The sequence below is a fragment of the Eimeria necatrix genome, genomic scaffold, assembly GCF_000499385.1.
Source record: "Eimeria necatrix Houghton genomic scaffold, Enh_scaff77, whole genome shotgun sequence".
Classification (NCBI taxonomy): Eukaryota; Apicomplexa; class Conoidasida; order Eucoccidiorida; family Eimeriidae; genus Eimeria; species Eimeria necatrix.
In genome coordinates, this window is record NW_013651754.1 from 99660 (window position 1) to 117536 (window position 17877).

The 17877-nt window shown below is 43.2% G+C and overlaps 1 protein-coding gene across 1 annotated transcript in view; it reads right to left on the bottom strand.

The window, feature by feature from the left end:
• ENH_00075650 (N-ethylmaleimide-sensitive factor, putative) overlaps positions 1-14731 on the bottom strand; it is a gene marked incomplete at both ends in the record, with an annotated part of 17087 nt that extends 2356 nt beyond the window's left edge. The window contains 16 exons of the mRNA XM_013577655.1: positions 1-637; positions 1109-1300; positions 1353-1911; positions 3870-3912; positions 4026-4060; positions 4809-4936; positions 6411-6446; positions 9352-9439; positions 9671-9802; positions 10302-10413; positions 10746-12168; positions 12288-12334; positions 13172-13295; positions 13822-13985; positions 14331-14443; positions 14672-14731. The exon at positions 1-637 is cut by the window's left edge and continues 2356 nt beyond it. Of these exons, the coding sequence (XP_013433109.1) occupies positions 1-637; positions 1109-1300; positions 1353-1911; positions 3870-3912; positions 4026-4060; positions 4809-4936; positions 6411-6446; positions 9352-9439; positions 9671-9802; positions 10302-10413; positions 10746-12168; positions 12288-12334; positions 13172-13295; positions 13822-13985; positions 14331-14443; positions 14672-14731 (3893 nt within the window). The remainder of the gene's footprint in view (positions 638-1108; positions 1301-1352; positions 1912-3869; positions 3913-4025; positions 4061-4808; positions 4937-6410; positions 6447-9351; positions 9440-9670; positions 9803-10301; positions 10414-10745; positions 12169-12287; positions 12335-13171; positions 13296-13821; positions 13986-14330; positions 14444-14671) is intronic.
• Between the last annotated feature and the right edge of the window lie 3146 nt (positions 14732-17877).

Sequence of the window (17877 nt, forward strand, 5' to 3'; positions counted from 1 at the left end):
CGTGGAGTCCTCTGCTGCTGCTGCTGCTGCTGCTGCTGCGGGTAGTTCTGCTGCTGCTGCTGGTAGTGCTGCTGGTAGTGCTGCTGCTGTTGATAATGCCACTGCTGCTGCTGCTGCTGCTGCTGCTGCTTGTGCTGCAGGTCATGGGCATAGAGGGACGGTTTTGTTGGAGTAAGGGGGGGAGGAGAGGCAACCCTAAGAGGAGGTGGCTGCTGCTGCTGCTGCTGCTGCTGCTGCTGCTGCGGCTGCTGCGGCTGCTGCTGCTGCTGCTTCTGGTGCTCGTACTGGTACTGGTAGTGCTGCTGCTGGTGGTTCTGGGAGTGGGGTTGCTGCTGCTGCTGCTGCTGCTGCTGCCTCTCCCTTTCCTGGTAGCTGTGCTTTGCTGCTGCTTTTGGCGAAGCAGCAGCAAAGCTGCTGCTGCTGCTGCTGCTGCTGCTGCTGCTGCTGCTGGGCGTCTTTGTCTCCACTGAAGCGCCACTCCCACGCAGCAGAGGCAACAGGGGCGTTTGGGGGGACCCCGAAGCCCCCTCAGCATCTGCTGCTTCTGCTGCTGCTTCTGCTGCTGCTGCTGCTGCTGCAGCTGCTGCAGCGGCTGCTGCTGCTGCTGCTGCTGCTGTGGGGGAGGCCACTGGTGCTGCTGCAGCGCAGCACAGACTCAAGGAAAGAGACTCTTCACTTTTGCAGCCCTTTTGATTTATTTCTTTTGCCTTTTGTACCACTAATTATTTAATTATTTAATTATTTAATTATTTAATTATTTAATTATTTAATTATTTAACTATTTAATTGAATAATTAAATAGCCATTATTTATTTATTTATTTATTTATTTATTTATTTATTTATTTATTTATTTATTTATTTATTTATTTATTTATATTTCCTGGGGGCCTGTGCTCGGGCGTTGGGGTGTATGTACACTGCGTTTGCTGCAGCTGTTTCTCCTTTTTATTTTCTTTCACGAAATAAAAATAAATTAAACAAATAAATAATAAAACAAATTAAATAAATAAAAATAAATTAAATAAAAGGAATTAAATAAATAAAAAACATTTAAAGTTTTTTATGTTTCGAAAGTCCTTTAAACTCTTTCGTTGAGGTGTACATACACCTCGTCTGCGCCGCTCTGACCTGCTGCTGTTTTTCTTGCTTCTCGCGGTTTCCGTTTTGCTGCCTCTTCTGCTGCTGCTGCTGCTGCTGCTGCTGAGGTCGCTTTGCTGCTGCTGCTGCTGCTGCTGCTGCTGTGTCTGCTGCTGCTGCTGCTGCTACCTTTGCTTCTAATTGCATGGCCTCTTTCCGATCTGGCGAGAGGCTTCAGCTCTTTTTGCTGCAAACGTTAATTCGTGCTCGAACCTGCTGCTGCTGCTGCTGCTGCTGCTGCATCCGCTGCTGCTGCTGTTGCTGCTGCACCCGATTCCGGTGGTTGTGCTGCTGCTTTTGCTGCTGGTGCTGCTGGTGCTGCTGCTGCTGCTGCTGGGGCTTCTGTTGCAGACAAACTTAGTTCAGGAGACGGTAGACGCGGCTGCGGCACAGCCAGAGTGTAAACAGAGTCTGAAGAGACTTGCTGCTGCTGCTGCTGCAGCTGCTGCTGCTGCTGCTGCTGCTGCTGCTCCTGCTGCACTTGTCCTGAGGTGTCAGTACAGCAGGCCCAAAACCTAAAGAGCTGCCTAGACACCTCGGCGGCGCCGTCTGCGCCCTCAGGCTCCCCCCTCCCGCTGCTGCTGCTGCTGCTGCTGCTGCTGCTGCTGCTGCTGCTGCTGCTGCTGGGGCAGCCTGCTTCTTGCGCAGCCCCCTGTGGGGCCTCTTTTTGATTTGCTTCCGGAAAAGAAGTAAAAGTGGCAGCAGAAGAAGCCAACAAAGCCTCGAGCGAGGCGTACCTGAGGTGTACATACACCTCAGCAGGCCCTTGCTGCTGTGCACCAAAAATAAAAAAAAGGAAAAAAGAAAAAAGAAAAAAGAAAAGGAAAAAGAAGAGGAAAAAGAAAAAAGAAATAAAGAATAAAGAAATAAAGAATAAAGAAATAAAGAAATAAAGAATAAAGAAATAAAGAAATAAAGAATGAAGAAATAAAGAAATAAAGAATGAAGAAATAAAGAAATAAAGAATGAAGAAATAAAGAAATAAAGAAATAAAGAATGAAGAAATAAATAAATAAAGAATGAAGAAATAAAGAAATAAAGAATGAAGAAATAAAGAAATAAAGAATGAAGAAAAAGCAAAACGAGGAATGGAAAAAGAAATAAATAAAGAGATAAAGAAATAAAGAAAAAATAAATAAAGGAGATAGGTAAAAGAAACAAAAGAGGAAATAAATAAATAAAGTAAATCAAAGAAATAAATCAAAAAGAAATATAAAATAAATAAATAAAAGAGACAATAAAATAAAACAAATATTGAAGATAAATAAAATAAATGAGTAAGACAAATAAAACAAAGAGAGAAAACAAATCAAATAAATAAATAAGATTGTAAAGGAGACAAATAAGAAAAATAAATTAAAAAGATAAATAAAAATGAGATATTAAAAGAGATAATAAAGAAAACAAATAAAAGAAATAAATAAAGCAAACAAATAAAAGAAATAAATAAAGAAAACTAATAAAAAAAATAAAAAAATGAATAAATAGAGAAAATAAATAAAAGAGATAAATAAAGAAAACAAACAAAAGAGATAAATGAAGAAAATAAATAAAAAAGATAAACAGAGAAAATACATAAAGGAGAAAATAAAGAAAATAAATAAAGAAAATAATTAAACAAAATAATTAAACAAAATAAATAAAGAAAATAAATTAAGGATCAAACAAATAAAATAATAAATAAAAGCGACAAGTAAAGGATTGAACAAATAGAATAAATAAAACAAATAGTTAAAATAATAAATAAAATAAATAAATAAAGTAAACAAATGAAGGATTTAATACATAAAATAAATAAAACAAATAAATAAAATAAATAAATGAAATAAATAAATAAATAAACAAAAAAGAAATAAAAAAAAGACAGACCAGTTGGTGTGTTTTAATCTTCGCCAACAGTTCAATTCGAATTCCTTTCGAGCTTCCTAAAAATGAAAAAAGAAAAAGATTTAAAAAGATAAAAAGAAATAAATGAATTTAAAATAAAAATAGAAGGAAAGTAATTTAAAATTAAAAAAAGAAAAGAAAAAGGTTTAAAAGGAAAAGAAAAGATTTAAAAAGGAAAAGATTCGAAGGAATAAAAAAAGAAATAAAAGATTTAAAAGATTAAAAAGAAATTAAAAAATCAAAAAATAAAACAAAGGAAATAAAAGGATTTAAAAGAATAAAAAAAGAAATGAAAAGATTTAAAAGATAAATAAAAAAGAAAATAAAAAGATTTAAAAGATAAATAAAAAAGAAAATAAAAAGATTTAAAAGATAAATAAAAAAGAAAATTGATCAAATAAATGAATAAATGAATTATAAATTAATTAAAAAAGACAAAATTAAAAAATTATTTAATTTCAAAATAAATTAATTTTAAATTCATGCATTAGAAGTAAATGAATTTGAATTAAATAAATGCAGGAATTAAATGTTAAAGAATTAAGTATTACATAAAAAACAGTATAAATAAATAAATAAATAAATAAATAAATAAATAAATAAATAAATAAATAAATAAATAAATAAATAAATAACAAAACTAAATAACGAAATAACTAACTAACTAACTAAATAAATAAATAAATAAACAAATAAATAAATAAATAATAAACAAATAAATAAATAAATAAGTGAAGTAGTAACAAGTCAAATGAACAAACAATCCTTGAAAATAAATTAATTAAAATTATTTTTTAATTTTAAATCCAAAAAAATTAAAACCTCAAACCCCAAAAGCCTCACCGGGGGCAGCTCGTGTTCAATTGCCCTGAACTTTCCCTCCAGCCTGCGCGCAGGCAGCAGCAAACCCTTTTTTAGGGTTTAGGGTTTAGGGTTTAGGGTTTAGGGTTTAGGGTTTAGGGTTTCGGAAGCAAACAAAGCCCTCCGCTTTCGGCTCACATGCAAAGCTCCTGCAGGGCGTTGAGGCGCTGCAGCTGCGCCACACAAACAGCTAACAAATAAACCTAGCTAGCTAGCTAGCTAGCTAGCTAGCTAGCTAGCTAGCTAGCTGGCCAGCTAGCTAGCCGGGTAGCTAGCTATAGAGCTTCGTGCGCAGCCAGTCAGATAGCACTGTAGCTAGTTGGCTGATCCTCTGACTAGCTAGACAGCTAGCCACCTGGGTAGCTTGCTAGCTAACTAACTGCGCGCTTAGCTAGCTAGCTAGCTAGCTAGCTAGCTAGCTAGCTAGCTAGCTAACTAGCTAGCTAGCTAGCTACAGGCAGCTTTACAGAGCATAGCCAGATAGTCGTCTACCCATTCGGCTATCTAGCGAGCCGCCGGCCTAGCTAGCTAGCTAGCTGGCTAGGTATCTACATAGTTAGCTAGCTAGCTAGTTAGCTAGCTGCGCAGTCATCTGTGCTAGCTAGCTAGTCAGCGAACAACCCTCCCGTTTCTCGAGGCGTTTCGTGGAAGGTCTGCTAGCTAGCTATTTAACTCTCGTCTTGAGGAGCTAGCCAACACCTCTTCAGCTAGCTAGCTAGCTAGCCAACTAGCTAGCCAACTAGCTAGCCAGCCCACCGGGCAGCCCAACTAGCTCGCCAGCCACCCACGCAGCTAGCTACAAAACCAGCTAGCCATCGATCTGGCTAGCCAGCTAGCCAGCCAGCCTAGCCAGCTAGCTAGCTAGCCAGCTAGCCAGCTAGCTAGCTAGCTAGCTAGCTAGCTAGCTAGCTAGCTGCTCACAGTGAACTTGAGGGCGTAGGCCTCCTGAAGGCCGCGAAAGGCCGCCTGCAGTTTTTGGCGAAGTTCGGAGCCGCTGGCCCCCGCGAAGTCCGCGAGAGCAGCAGCTTCCGCCCCCTCCACCCGCAGGCCTGCGCAGCAGCAGAAGCAGCAGCAGCAGCAGCAGCAGCAGCAGCAGCAGCAGCAGCAGCAGCAGCAGCAGCAGCAAGCTTACGTGGCCAAGAAGTATTCGACGCATTTTTTGTTTTCTCTTAAATACGAAACCAGCAGCCGGCGGAACTCAACCTAGAAAAGGAATTAAAGAACTTTTAAATGAATTTAAAGTCGAAAAGGATTTAAATTGAATTAAATTGATTTGAAATTAAATTAAATTCTTTTGAAATTAATTTTAATTCTTTTGAAATGAAAAGAATTGGCGAAAAATGGAAAAGTTTGCTTTTTCAGGACTTTTGTGCAAATTAAATGAAACTTTTGTGCAAATTAAATGAAATAGAAATCAAAAAGAATAAATAATTCATTTTAAAGTTTTAAATGAATTAAAAGATCATTTAAATCCGTTTTCCAGTTTTTGCATGCATGCACCAGGTGTCTGTACACCCCGTCAGGTGTACCTGCAGCTTCCGCCGAGTTTCTCTTTGCTCTCTATTCAAAGCCTCCAGCAGTCTCAAACACTCTGAAAAGATAATTAATTAATTAATTAATTAATTAATTAATTAATTAATTAATTAATTAATTAATTAATTAATTAATTAATTAGTTAATTAGTTAATTAATTAGTTAATTAATTAGTTATATTTTATTCAATTAAATCAGTTATGAAATGAATGAGTAATTATCAGACCTTTGGATTTTTACAATCAATTTCATATTTGTTAAATTATATTCATTTATTTATGTTTACTCTAATTAATTAATTAATTAAGTAGTCAATTAATTAATTAATTAATTAATTAATTATTTATTTATTTATTTATTTATTTTTATTTTTATTTTTAGTCAAATGCAAACCTGTTTGGGCGCTTGCCAAGGCGCGCAGTTTAGACGCAGCGGAGGGACTGAAATTAAAAATAAATAAATTAAAAATAAATAAATAAATAAATAAATAAATAAATAAATAAATAAATAAATAAATAAATAAATAAATAGACTAATTACTTGATTACTTAACTAATTAATTAATTAATTAATTAATTAATTAATTAATTAATAATAACTAACTAAATAAATAAATAGAATAAATAGATAAATAATAAATGGAGAAGAAGAAGAACAAATAGCAAATGAATCAAACTGAAAAATAAAAAATATGAATTGGTAAATGCACAAGTTATTTTAATTATAAATAAATGAATGAAACATACAAAGCAAATATTAAATGATGAATTTAATAAATAAATAAATAAACAAATAAACAAACAAACAAATAAATAAATAAATAAATAAAAGTAAATAAATAATGAACTAACTGAAAGCAAAGAAAGCATCTGGAAAGGAAGACGAAAAGAAACTTTTCTTGTTTTGCAGAATCTTTTTTTTGAAAAAAAAACAAATTTCGAAAAGTTGAAAACAAACAAAAGGGAAATAAAATAAATAAATAAAACCCACCTGCGGGGATGCTGGGCACTAGGAGGCGCAGGGACCCTAGAAGCAGCAGCAGCAGCAGCAGCAGCAGCAGCAGCAGCAGCAGCAAAGCCAGCAGCAGGAATAAGAGCCTCAGCAGCAGCAAAGCCAGCAGCAGGAATAAGAGCCTCAGCAGCAGCAGCAGCAGCAATAAGAACAGCAGCAGCAGCAACAGCAGCAGCAGCAGCAGCAGCAGCAGCAGCAGAGGGCGGGTTAAGGACTGTTTGATTTGTTTTGAAAAGAAGCTGCAGCAGCAAAGTTGCTGCTGCTGCCTACCTTGGCGGCTCTGTGTTGATGGAGCTTTTCATTATGAGGGGCCCTTTGGGTTTTGAGTTATTTAGTGGCTTTTTGGGAACTAAAGCCTTTTAAAAACGAAAAACATTTAAATAAATAAAAGAAATTAAAAAGAAATGCAAAAAAGCGCGCCGAAACAGCTGCATGTACACCGCAGCGGGACTGCGGGTCTGAGGTGTACAGACACCTCGCCGGCGCGCCACAAAGACCCAAACGGATCTTTTTTTTCACTTTTTATTTTTCTTTCTTTTTCATTTCTTTTCATTTCTTTTATTTCCGAACTTTCTTTTCATTTCCGCCTCGAAAGGCCGCGCGGCGGCGCAGCTGGTGCAGCGGTGTGCAGCAGCAGCAGCGCAGCTCCCAGGAGTCCAGATCTCGAGCCACAAATGCAGTTTTTTTTCCAAAAATGAAATTTTTATTCTTAAATGGTTCTTTTATTTCCAATCTTTCGAAAACAATCCAAAGAAAAGCAGCGCGCGTGGCTGCGGCCGAAGAAGCTGCGCAGCTGGAGCTGCAGCGGCTTCCCGTTTTCGGCGTGTTCAAGTCTTAAAATTGCAATAAATTCCGCCTTTTTGTCTTTTTTTGTTCAAATTAATTCAAATTATTTGCTTTTTCTCAAATTAATTCAAATTTTTCGCTTTTTAAGTCCCAATTTACTCCATTTCTTCATTTCCACTCTTTTCCCGCCGCCGAGGTCACCGCCGCGTCGCTCGCGGTGTCTGCGGAGCTCCCCTGCAGTCGCGGGAGAACTTGCGGATGAATTCGACTCAGTTTAATTAATTTAATTCATTTAATTCATTAAATTTAATTTAATTCATTTAATTCATTAAATTTAATTCATTTAATTCACTTAATTTCGCTTTCGGCCACTTGAGCCCCGGAAAAATGTTTCGAGCCGCAGAGACGCACACCGGCGCGCGGTGTATATACACCGCACTGAACTACAGCAGCAGCAACGGGACTCGTTTAGTTTTAAATTTAAGTAAATGAAATTAAATATTTATTTTTGATTTTAAATAAATGAAATTAAATATTTATTTTCGGTTTTAATTCATCTAAAAGGCCCAATTCTCCCCATTTGTACTTCTTCTCAGCGCCAGCATACGCGCTGCATGTGCGGACTTGTCCTTAAAAAGAAATAATAAAAAGACGAATAAAAGAATTAAAGAAAAGATAAAAGTGAAATAATAAATAGGAGAAAAGTAGCAAAAGAAGAACCAAAAAAGAAACAGTTTAAATGCAAAAAAGATCTATTTTTTCCACTTTTACTCTTCTAAAATATTTTTAAATGCAAAAAAGATCTACTTTTTCCACTTTTGCTCTTCTAAAATATTTTCTAAATTATTCCCCTATTGCATTTGCATGCATGCAGTTCAGGTGTACGTACACAGCAAATTAACTGCGAAAACAATTTGACGCTTTCAGCCACCACCAGCAGGGGGGCCCCCAGGGCCCTTTTTCAGTACCCTGTGGGGGCCCCCAGGGGCCCCAAAGGGTACTAAAAAGGGCCTTTCAGTACCCTTTGGATAATAAGGGGCCTTAAGGGCCCTGGGGGCCCCTCAGGGGCCTCCGAGGCTGCCTTGGAGGTCCCTCAGGGGCCCCTCTAGGGTCTTTTTTGGGGCCCCACATGGGGCCCCTAAGGGGCCCCAAGGGAGGCCCCTAAGGGGCCCCCAAGGGGCCCCATCAGCGATCTTTAGAGCCCTGAGGGCCCCTCAGGGGCCCCTCTAAAGCCTCTCAAAGCCCCAGGGGGCCCCCTGGGGCCCCTTCAAGGCTTCCTGGGAGCCCCCAGGGGCCCCCAAAGGGGGGCCCCCAGGGGGCCCCCTGGGGCCCCATGGGGGCCCCTGGGGGCCCCTGGGGGCCCCTGAGGGCCCCCTTGGGGGCCCTAGTTTAGGGTTTTGGGGGTTAAATTGGGTCAAAGGCACTAAATGGGTGAAGTGGATTTAAATGGATTAAATGGATTAAATGGATTAAATGGATTAAATGAATTAAATGAATTAAATGGATTAAATGGATTAAATGGATTTACTAAAATTGAGAAAAGTTGTCGAGGCCGCAGTCGCTCAAGCAGCTTATGAATGTCTCTGCGTCGATTGGACCTGAAGAAAAACAAAAAGTCCAAATAAAAATTAAAATAAGAATTAAAATTAAAATTAAAATTAAAATTAAAATTAAAATTAATTTAAAATTAATTTGAAATTGAAATAAATCAGTGAATAAATAGTCCAGTTCGTCTCGCCGCTTTAAGGGCTTCAAAAGGATAGTCAACAACTGCTAATTCGCTAGCGCACAGGCGCTGTCTTCCAAACTGCCCCTCGTGAAGCGCCACCTGGAGGCCTTCGCAGTCACTATTCTCGCAGTGGTACCCTAAACCCTAAACCCTAAACCCTAAACCCTAAACCCTAAACCCTAAACCCTAAACCCTAAACCCTAGAGCGCGCAGAGCATCCCAGTGAACAGCAGCCTTTCATGAACTCGACGCATAAGACCAGCTGGACAAATAAAAAATTATAATTTATTAATTTATATTTATTTTTATTTATTTATTTATTTATTTATTTATTTATTTATTTATTTATTTATTTATTTATTTGTTTATTTATTTGTTTATTTATTTATTTATTTATTTATTTACCTGGTTTGGACTTCTCTGCCGCCATTTCTGTGACCATAATGAGCTGCTTTATCGGGATGGTATCCATGACCCCAGACCGGCAGATACCCTAAACCCTAAACCCTAAACCCTAAACCCTAAACCCTAAACCCTAAACCCAAAACCCTAAACCCTCGCCAGTGGGCGTGGCTGGGGGCTGCGCGGCCCGGCTCACCTGGGGATTTCGCTCTCAGCCCGTCTAAATCTACGAACTAAACAATTAATTAAATTAATTAATTAATTAAATTAATTAATTAATTAAATTAATTAAATTAATTAATTAAATTAATTAATTAATTACTTTTTGAATTTCCTCCTCCGGAAACTCGTATTGGTCTGCGCTGTGCTCGCGCAGCGCCGCCGCGATTTCCTCGGGGCCCCTCAGGGGCGGCACTTCGAGGCAAACGTTGAAGGCCTTTGCAATTCCGGAGTCCTGAAAAGAAAACAAAAGCGAATTGAGGCATTTAAAACCACTAATTCAGTGTATTTGAACAATACACTGAATTAGTGGTTTTAAGGGAAATGTTTGAGGGGTTTTGCGGGGGTTTGGGGTTTTTTTTTTACAAAAAATCGAAAAATTTGAAGACATATTCGCTGTTTTAGGGTTTTGCGCGGAAAAGGGTTTCGCAGCAATTAAATTAATTTATTCCCCAAAAAGGGCTTCAGTCAGCCAGAGCCAAACAACGAGGGTTTAGGGTTTAGGGTTTAGGGTTTAGGGTTTAGGGTTTAGGGTTTAGGGTTTGGGGGCTGAAGCCGGAGTCCCAGAACCCGCCCGACCTCCCCGAAAACGCCGAAAAAGAAAACAAAAAGATTTAAAAAGATTTAAAAAGATTTAAAAAGATTAAAAAGATTAAAAAGAATAAAAAGATTAAAAAGATTAAAAAGATTAAAAAGAATAAAAAGATTAAAAAGATTAAAAATAAAAAACAAACCCTGATGAACTCCGGCTCGGAAGTGGTGGCAATCACCAGCAACTTGGAGCCTTCTTTCGGCGGCTGCTTCTTCACCAAAACCAGCAGCGCCTGCAGCGCCAAGTTCGAAAACCTGCATGCAAACCCCAAACCCTTTTTTAGGGTTTACGCGCCAACAAACCCTCTTTTAGGGTTTCCACCGCTTCCAAACACCGTTTCTCGCCGGCTAGCTAGCTAGCTAGCTAGCTAGCTACCCATCTATCTGCCTATCCACCTAGCTAGCTAGCTAGCTAGCTAGCTAGCTAGCTAGCTAGCTAACCATCCACCTAGCTAGCTAGCTAGCTAGCTGGCTCTCTCTCTCGCTCTCTCGCTCTCTCTCTCGCTCTCTCGCTCTCTCGCTCTCTCGCTCGCAGCTAGCCAGCTAGCCAGCCAGCTAGCCAGCTAGCTAGCTAGCTAGCTAGCTACCTGGGTCCAATGGGGGTGAAGTCGACGATGCGTTCGAGGTCGTCGAGCAGCACAAGAGACAGCTGGGACTTGTAGGCGTCCTGGAAAGCCCTGAGGAGTAGAGACACCCGAGGGCCCTCGGAGAGGCCCACCCAGCTTTCCGGAGACACCAATTTAGTGAGAGGAAAGTCCAGAAGTTTTGCTGCTGCTGCTGCCAGTGCTGTCTTGCCGCTGCCGCGGGGGCCCTGCAGCAGCAGCGAGAGGACTTGGGTTTTGCTGCTGCTGCGCACCTGCGCCCCCAGGCTCAGGCAGGTGGCCTGCGCCCGCTTGCTGCTGCTGCTGCTGCTGCTGCTGCTGCTGCTGCTGCTGCTGCTGCTGAGGTCGAGGATGCCGTGGGGCATGCAGGAAGACAGGCGCTGCTCGTCGCTGCCGAAGGCGGGTTTGAGGTCTTGGAAGGCGCGGTCGAAGTCTTCGGGGAGGATTTGAATGGCCGCGAGTTCGCAAACCCTTTTTTGGGGTTTAGCAGCAGCAGCAGCAGCAGCAGCAGCAGCAGCAGCAGCAGGTCCCAGGGCTCGTTGGAAAGCAAAAGAAGCAGCAGACTTCACCAAACCCTCCAACTCAGCCCCCGAGAAGTTGCGGGCCCTCTCGGCGAGGGTTTGGAAGTCCACGGAGGGGTGGAGGCGGCCTTTTTGCTGCAGTTCTTTGGTTTTGATTTCGAGGATTTGGAGTCTTCCGGCGAAGTCGGGGAGTCCGACTTCGACGAGAACTTCGAATCTTCCGGGTCTTAAAAGAGCTTCATCGATTAAATCCAATCTGTTTGTCATTCCCACGAGAAGGAGGTTATCGAGAGCTTTAATTCCGTCTATTTTGGCCAGCAGCTGGTTCACCACCGAGTCCGTGACGCTGCTGCTGCTGCTGCTGCTGCTGCTGCTGCTGCGGCTGCGGCAAATCGCGTCCAGCTCGTCAAAAACCACCAAGTGCAGCGCGGACTCCGTTCCTTTTTGCTGCTGCTCCTCCTCTGCATCCTTAAAAAGATTCCTCACATTCTCCTCCGATTGTCCCACAAACTTGTTCAAAATTTCGGGTCCGCTGACTATTTTTGGCTCTCTTGCATGCAAACAAAGCCCCAACTGCCTCGCAATAAGAGTTTTTCCAGTTCCTGGAGGGCCATATAACAAAAGCCCCTTTACGTGTTTTATTCCCAACTCCGCCGCGAGGCCCCGCGGGAGCATTCTGGAGGCGAAGACTCTGCGGAGGATTTCTTTGAATTCTTTTTCGAGTCCGCCGATCCCGAGTTCCAGGAACGAGGAGGCGATCCCCACTTGTGGGGCCCCACACTCGATCCCGATCCCGATCCCGCGCACGCTCACCCGATCCCCGCGGCACCCCACAAAGTCCAGCACAGTCGAGGCAGACAGAGAGAGGAAGTCCAGACGCTCGCTGCCTGCACAGATAGTAAAACAATCACACGCCGCTGCTGCTGCTGCTGCGGATGCGGATGCGGCTGCTGCTGCTGCTGCTGCTGCTGCTGTTGCGGCTGCTGCTGCTGAGGGGGGGGCTTACTGCGGGGCTTGTCGCCGGGCTGCTGCTCGGGCTCCATGTGGGTGATGCTGCAGCAACAAATCATTTATTTATTTATCTATTTATTTATTTGTTTGTTTATTTATTTATTTATTTTTTTATTTATTTATTTATTTATTTGTTTATTTATTTATTTATTTATTTATTTATTTATTTATTTATTTGTTGGAGCATTTAATTGGTTGGGAAAGGGGATTTGAGTTGGGAGATGAGAAATGCCTCAAAAAGAGCCAAAAAGAGTTCAAAAAAGAGAATTAAAGGACTCAAAAAGAGCCAAAAAGAGTTCAAAAAAGAGAATTAAAGGACTGGAATTAAATGACTCAAAAAGAGTTCAAAAAAAGAGAATTAAAGGACTCAAAAAGAGGTAAAAAGAGTTCAAAAAAGAGGATTAAAGGACTCAAAAAAGGGATTTGAGGATGGCTCGGAAAAGAGCATTTAGTGCGCCAACAAGTGGCACTCGAGGTGCAAAATGGAGCATTTAAAAGACTTTGATAAAACACTTAATGCGCAGAAAACAAAACCAAACAGCCCAAAAGAAGAACATCAAAAGCTGCAAAAAAGAGCATTAAAACCAAAAAAAAAGCCCACCAAAAACGCCAAAAAAGCCCATCAAAAGTGCCAAAAAAGGTCTATCAAAAGCACCAAAATAGCCCATCAAAAGTGCCAAATAAGCCCGTCAAAAGCACCATAAAAGCCCATCAAAACTGCCAAAAAAGCCCATCAAAAGCACCAAAAAAGTCCGTCAAAAGTGCCAAAATAGCCCCTCAAAAGCGCCAGCAAATGTCCATCAAAAGTGCCAAAAAAGTGCATCAAAAGTGCCAAAAAAGTGCATCAAAAGTGCCGAAAAAGTGCAGAAAAGAACAGACGTGAGTCGGAGGGTTTCTCTGCCGAGTTTGCGGGCGAGGGACTGTCCGACGCAAAAAAACTGTCCCTCAAAACTCCGCCGCAAATCTTCCTCCAAGTCCTCCCGCTTTACTTCCAGCGGCTCCACTGAGTTGCAAAAAAGGAGACAAAAAAAGGGTTTTTCAGAGGGTTTTTCGAGGGTTTTCGAGGGTTTGGGGAGGGTTTTAGGAGGGTTTAGGAGGGGGGTTTGAGGGGGTTTTGAGGGGGTTTAAAAGGGGGGTTTAGGGGGTTTTAAGGGGGTTTTAAAGGGGGTTTTAGAGAGGGTTTTGAGGGGGTTTAAAGGAGGTTTGAGGGAGGGTTTTAAAGGGGGTTCAAGAGAGGTTTTGAAGAGGGTTTTGGAGGGTTTAGAAGAGGGTTTAAAAGAGGGTTTAAAGCGCTTCCTATCTGCCCAGCTAGCCATCTAAATGCCCAGCTAGCTGCCCAGCTAGCTGCCCAGCTAGCTACCCAGCTAGCTGCCCAGCTAGCTGTCTATCGCAGCTAGCTGTCAGCTAGCTGCCCAGCCAGCTGCCCAGCTAGCTGTCAACCGCCGCCAGCTATCCAGCTATCCAGCTATCCAGCCAGCTAGCTAGCTAGCTAGCTAGCTAGCTAGCTAGCTAGCTAGCTAGCTAGCTACCTGGTTTGACGTAGGTGTTGACTTCGAAGCGGAGGGCCGCGGCGGCTGCGGGCGTTTGGAGGGCAAAGCGGCGGAGGTGAAGAGAATCTCCGATTTGGAGTTTGGCGCTTTCGCGGTGGCAAATGCTGAGGCCAATATCGAGGCGCTGCACTGCGGGCTCGGGCCTGGGAGGCGCAAAATCGGGGTTTTAATTCGCTGATTCGGGGTTTTAATTCGCTAATTTGGGGTTTTATTTTATTTTAATTTGCTTCGTTTTGTTGGGTTTTATTTTGCTTCTTTTCTGGCTTTTTTGCGGGCTTTTTAAGGCACTTGGAAGTGCTTTTGCGGGCACTAGTGCAAGTCCGGCGGGGAGCCGGAATGAGTGGATTTCGGTGGATTTGAGGGGATTTAAATGAATTTAAATGAATTAAAATGCATTTAAATGAATTTAAATGAAATTAAATGAATTTAAATGAAAAAATAATCCAAATTATCCAAAAAAACTGAAAAAAAGCGAAAAAATGACCTACATTACTCCCAAGACGATACACCCCACGTGGCAGTGCACCGGCTGAGGTGTCTGTACACCCGAGGAGGCCCCCCGCGGGTTCAGCTGCGAATACACTTCGGGGTGTACATAAGCCTAAAACAAATAATAAAACAAATTAAATAAATTAAATTAATTAAATAATTAAATTAATTAAATTAATTAAATTAATAATAAAACAATTAAATGAAACTGTTCCAGACAATGGACCTTCCCGAATCAGCAACTCCAGAGGCCCCTGACGGGGCCCCACAAGCGCCAATCTAGGGTTTAGGGTTTAGGGTTTAGGGTTTAGGGTTTAGGGTTTGGGGGTTGGGTTCTTACCAGGTTGGTGTAGGCCAGAGAGGTGGAGGGCAGTTTCGTCACCTTCAGCGTGAACGCCATTGTGACTTGTTTGCTGCTAATTCTTTAATCTGCCAGTGCTGCTGCTGCTGCTGTTGCTGCTGCTGCTGCTGTTGCTGCTGCTGCTGCTGCTGCTGCCGGTGCTGCTGCTGCTGCTGGTGCTGCTAGTGCCGCGACTGCCGCTGTTGTTGTTGCTGGTTGGTGCTGCAAGCCGCCGCTGTTTTCGCGCTGCTGCTGCTGCGGCTAGTCGCTGTCGCTGCTGCTGCTGCTGCTGCTGCTGCTGCTGCTGCTGCAGAGCATGTCTCCGGAGCTGTCCAACTCCGCGGGACACGGCGCGGGAAGTGGGACTTCGCAAAGTCCCAAAGAATTCTTTTCTGACAGTTGTGGCGTTGCTGCTGCATGCAGCGAGGGCTGTGCGGCGTCTGAGGTGTATGTACACCGGAGCGCGCGCAGCAGCACGAGCAGCAGCGAGGCAGCCAGAGCGCTCTTTCGCCAGAAAAAAAGACAAAAAGGAATTTAATTTGGCAAATGATGAATAATAAAGAAATAAAATAAACAGAAGACCGGAGAAAAGGAGAGAAAAGCAGAAGACCGGAGAAAAGGAGAGAAAAGCTGCAGCGACTCGCGCCAGCCAGCGCATGCAGCAGCAGTCGGCAGCGGGCGCCGCCGGCGGGGGGCTGGCCGGCTTTTTCGCGCGATCTTCCTTCAATTTCGAAGAAGAATTGTTTAAATGAGTTAAATTAACATTTTAATTCTCAAATTGAAGCAAATGAGCAGCAAAAAGGGTGTACAGACACCCCAACTCGCCGCGCCGCTGCTGCCAGCTGCTGCATGCAGCTGTTGCGGCGCCGCCGGGAAGGGCCGGGCGAGCGGAAAAGATAATCGGAGTTGAATTAAAAACTAAAAAAAGAAATACTTTTAATTTAATTCAAAATAAATGCCAATTCGCCGCCTCTAGACCTCGCAGCCGCCTGCTGCAGCAGCAGTTGACTGCAGCAGCAGCTCAGCAGCAGCAGCTCAGCAGCAGCAGCAGCAGCGAGCCTCGCTGGCTTTGAGGACTTTTTGCAAAAGTGACCCCCACACTTAGCAGCATTAGTTTATTTGTTGAATTTAATTTTCCACTATTTTATTTTCGCCCTTTTTTTCTAGCCTTAGCCCTCCTGCTGCTGCTCCCTACAGGGTCACCTCCCCCTGCTGCTGCTGCTGCTGCTGCTGCTGCTGCTGCTGCTGCTGCTGCTGCTGCTGCTGCTGCTGTTTTGCAGTCTCCCCTGAGCCCTCTGCAGCAAAAGAAAAGAAATGAACTGCTGAGGGCCTTCGCCTTCAAAGTCCTTTCGGATTATTTGGCTTGCTGCTGCTTCTGGGGTGTACGTACACTGGACCTCAAAATGGCCCGAACCCCTCAGAAGCAGCTGCGGCAGCAGCAGAAGCCGAAGCAGCAGCAGAAGCCGCAGCAGGAGCAGCAGCAGCGTAAGCCCAAGCAGCCGCAGCAGACGCAGCAGCAGACGCAGCAGCAGGAACAGCAGCAGGAGCAGCAGGAGCAGCAGCAGGAGCAGCAGGAGCAGCAGCCAGAAGAGCAGCAGCCAGAACAGCAGCAGGAACAGCAGCAGGAGCAACAGCTGAAACAGCAACAGGAACAGCAGCAGGAGCAGCAGCAGGAGCAGCAGCAGGAGCAGCAGCAGGAGCAGCAGCAGGAGCAGCAGGTGCAGGAACAGCGTCAGGAGCAGCCGCAACAGCCGCAGCAGCAGCAGCAACAGCAGGAGCAAAAACAGGAGCAGCAGCAGGCACAACAGCAGCAGGGGCCGCAGCAGCAGGAGCCGCAGCAGCAGCAGCAGCAGCAGCAGCAGCAGCAGCAGCAGCAGCAGCAGGACTACCACTGCGCGTCTATGATCAGGGCGGATGACCCTTTGATGGGAAAATGGATTAATTTATTTGTCGCAATTGAAAAGCACAAAGACGCAGAAGCAGAAGCAGTCAGCAGCTCTTAAAAAAATAAAAATAAAAATAAAAATAAAAATAAAAATAAAAATAAAAATAAAAATAAAAATAAAAAAAATAAAAAATTAATTTTGGAAAACAAAAAAGAAATAAAATAAAACATTTTGAACTCAATTAAACACTAACAGAATGCAAACGCAATTATAAAACAAGCACTACCAACGGCGCAAACGAAACAAAAAGAAATAACATTAATCAAATGCATGCATGCATGCGTCTGTGGTGTATGTACAGCTGGCGGGGTGGTGGGGTCGTGTGTTTCGGAAGAGTCGATTTTGGGTATTTTGGGGTCGATTTTTTTCATTTTTTAATTATTTTAAAGTTATTTTATTTATTTATTATTATTTTTTAGTTGCTGCAAGAACTAACTGCCTCGGGACTCAGTCCAGAAGTCTTTTTGGAGCCCTTTCCCTCCCTCGTCGCCCACGCGGCGCTGCACAGCCCTGCGGCGCTGCAGCTGCTGCTGCAGCGCTTCCACTGCGACCCCAACCTCAGAGACCCAGGCGAGGGTTTAGGGTTTGCGCGCCAGGGTTTAGGGTTTGCGCGCGAGGGTTTAGGGTTTTGGGGAGAGGAGCTGGGGTTTTAGGGCAAGGGTTTGGGGCTTCGCGACGAGGGTTTAGGGTTTTGGGACGAGGGTTTAGGGTTTGGGGCGCGTATTATCTCCGTTTTTTTCATTTTTTTTCCAATTCTTTTATTAATTATTTGTTAATTCATTTATTATCTTTTATTATTTTATTAACTCTTTATTAATTCATTTATTATCTTTTATTGTCTTTTGTTTGTTTTTATTTGCTTCTGCTGCCAGGCCACCGCTACCAAACTCCCCTTTTTGCTGCTCGCGGTGCTGCAGTGCAGCTGCTGCTCAGCAGCGGCGCTGCTGCTGCTGCTCTCGACGAAGGCGGAGACTCTCCCCTCACCTTTGCTGTCAAGCTCCGCCGCTACGACCAGGTCAGCAGCAGCAGCAGCAGCAGCAGCAGCAGCAGCAGCAGCAGCAGCAGCAGAAGGAGCAGTAGCAGCAGCAGCAGCAGCAGTAGCAGCAGCAGCAGCAGTTGTGTAGTTGCTGCACATGCGCAAACAAAGCTGCTGCAGCTTCCACCTCCTCAGAGACGCGCGCCAGGCAAACACTCCTGCTACTGCTGCTGCTGCTGCTGCTGCTGCTGCTGCTGCTGCTGCTGCTGCTGCTGCTGCTGCTG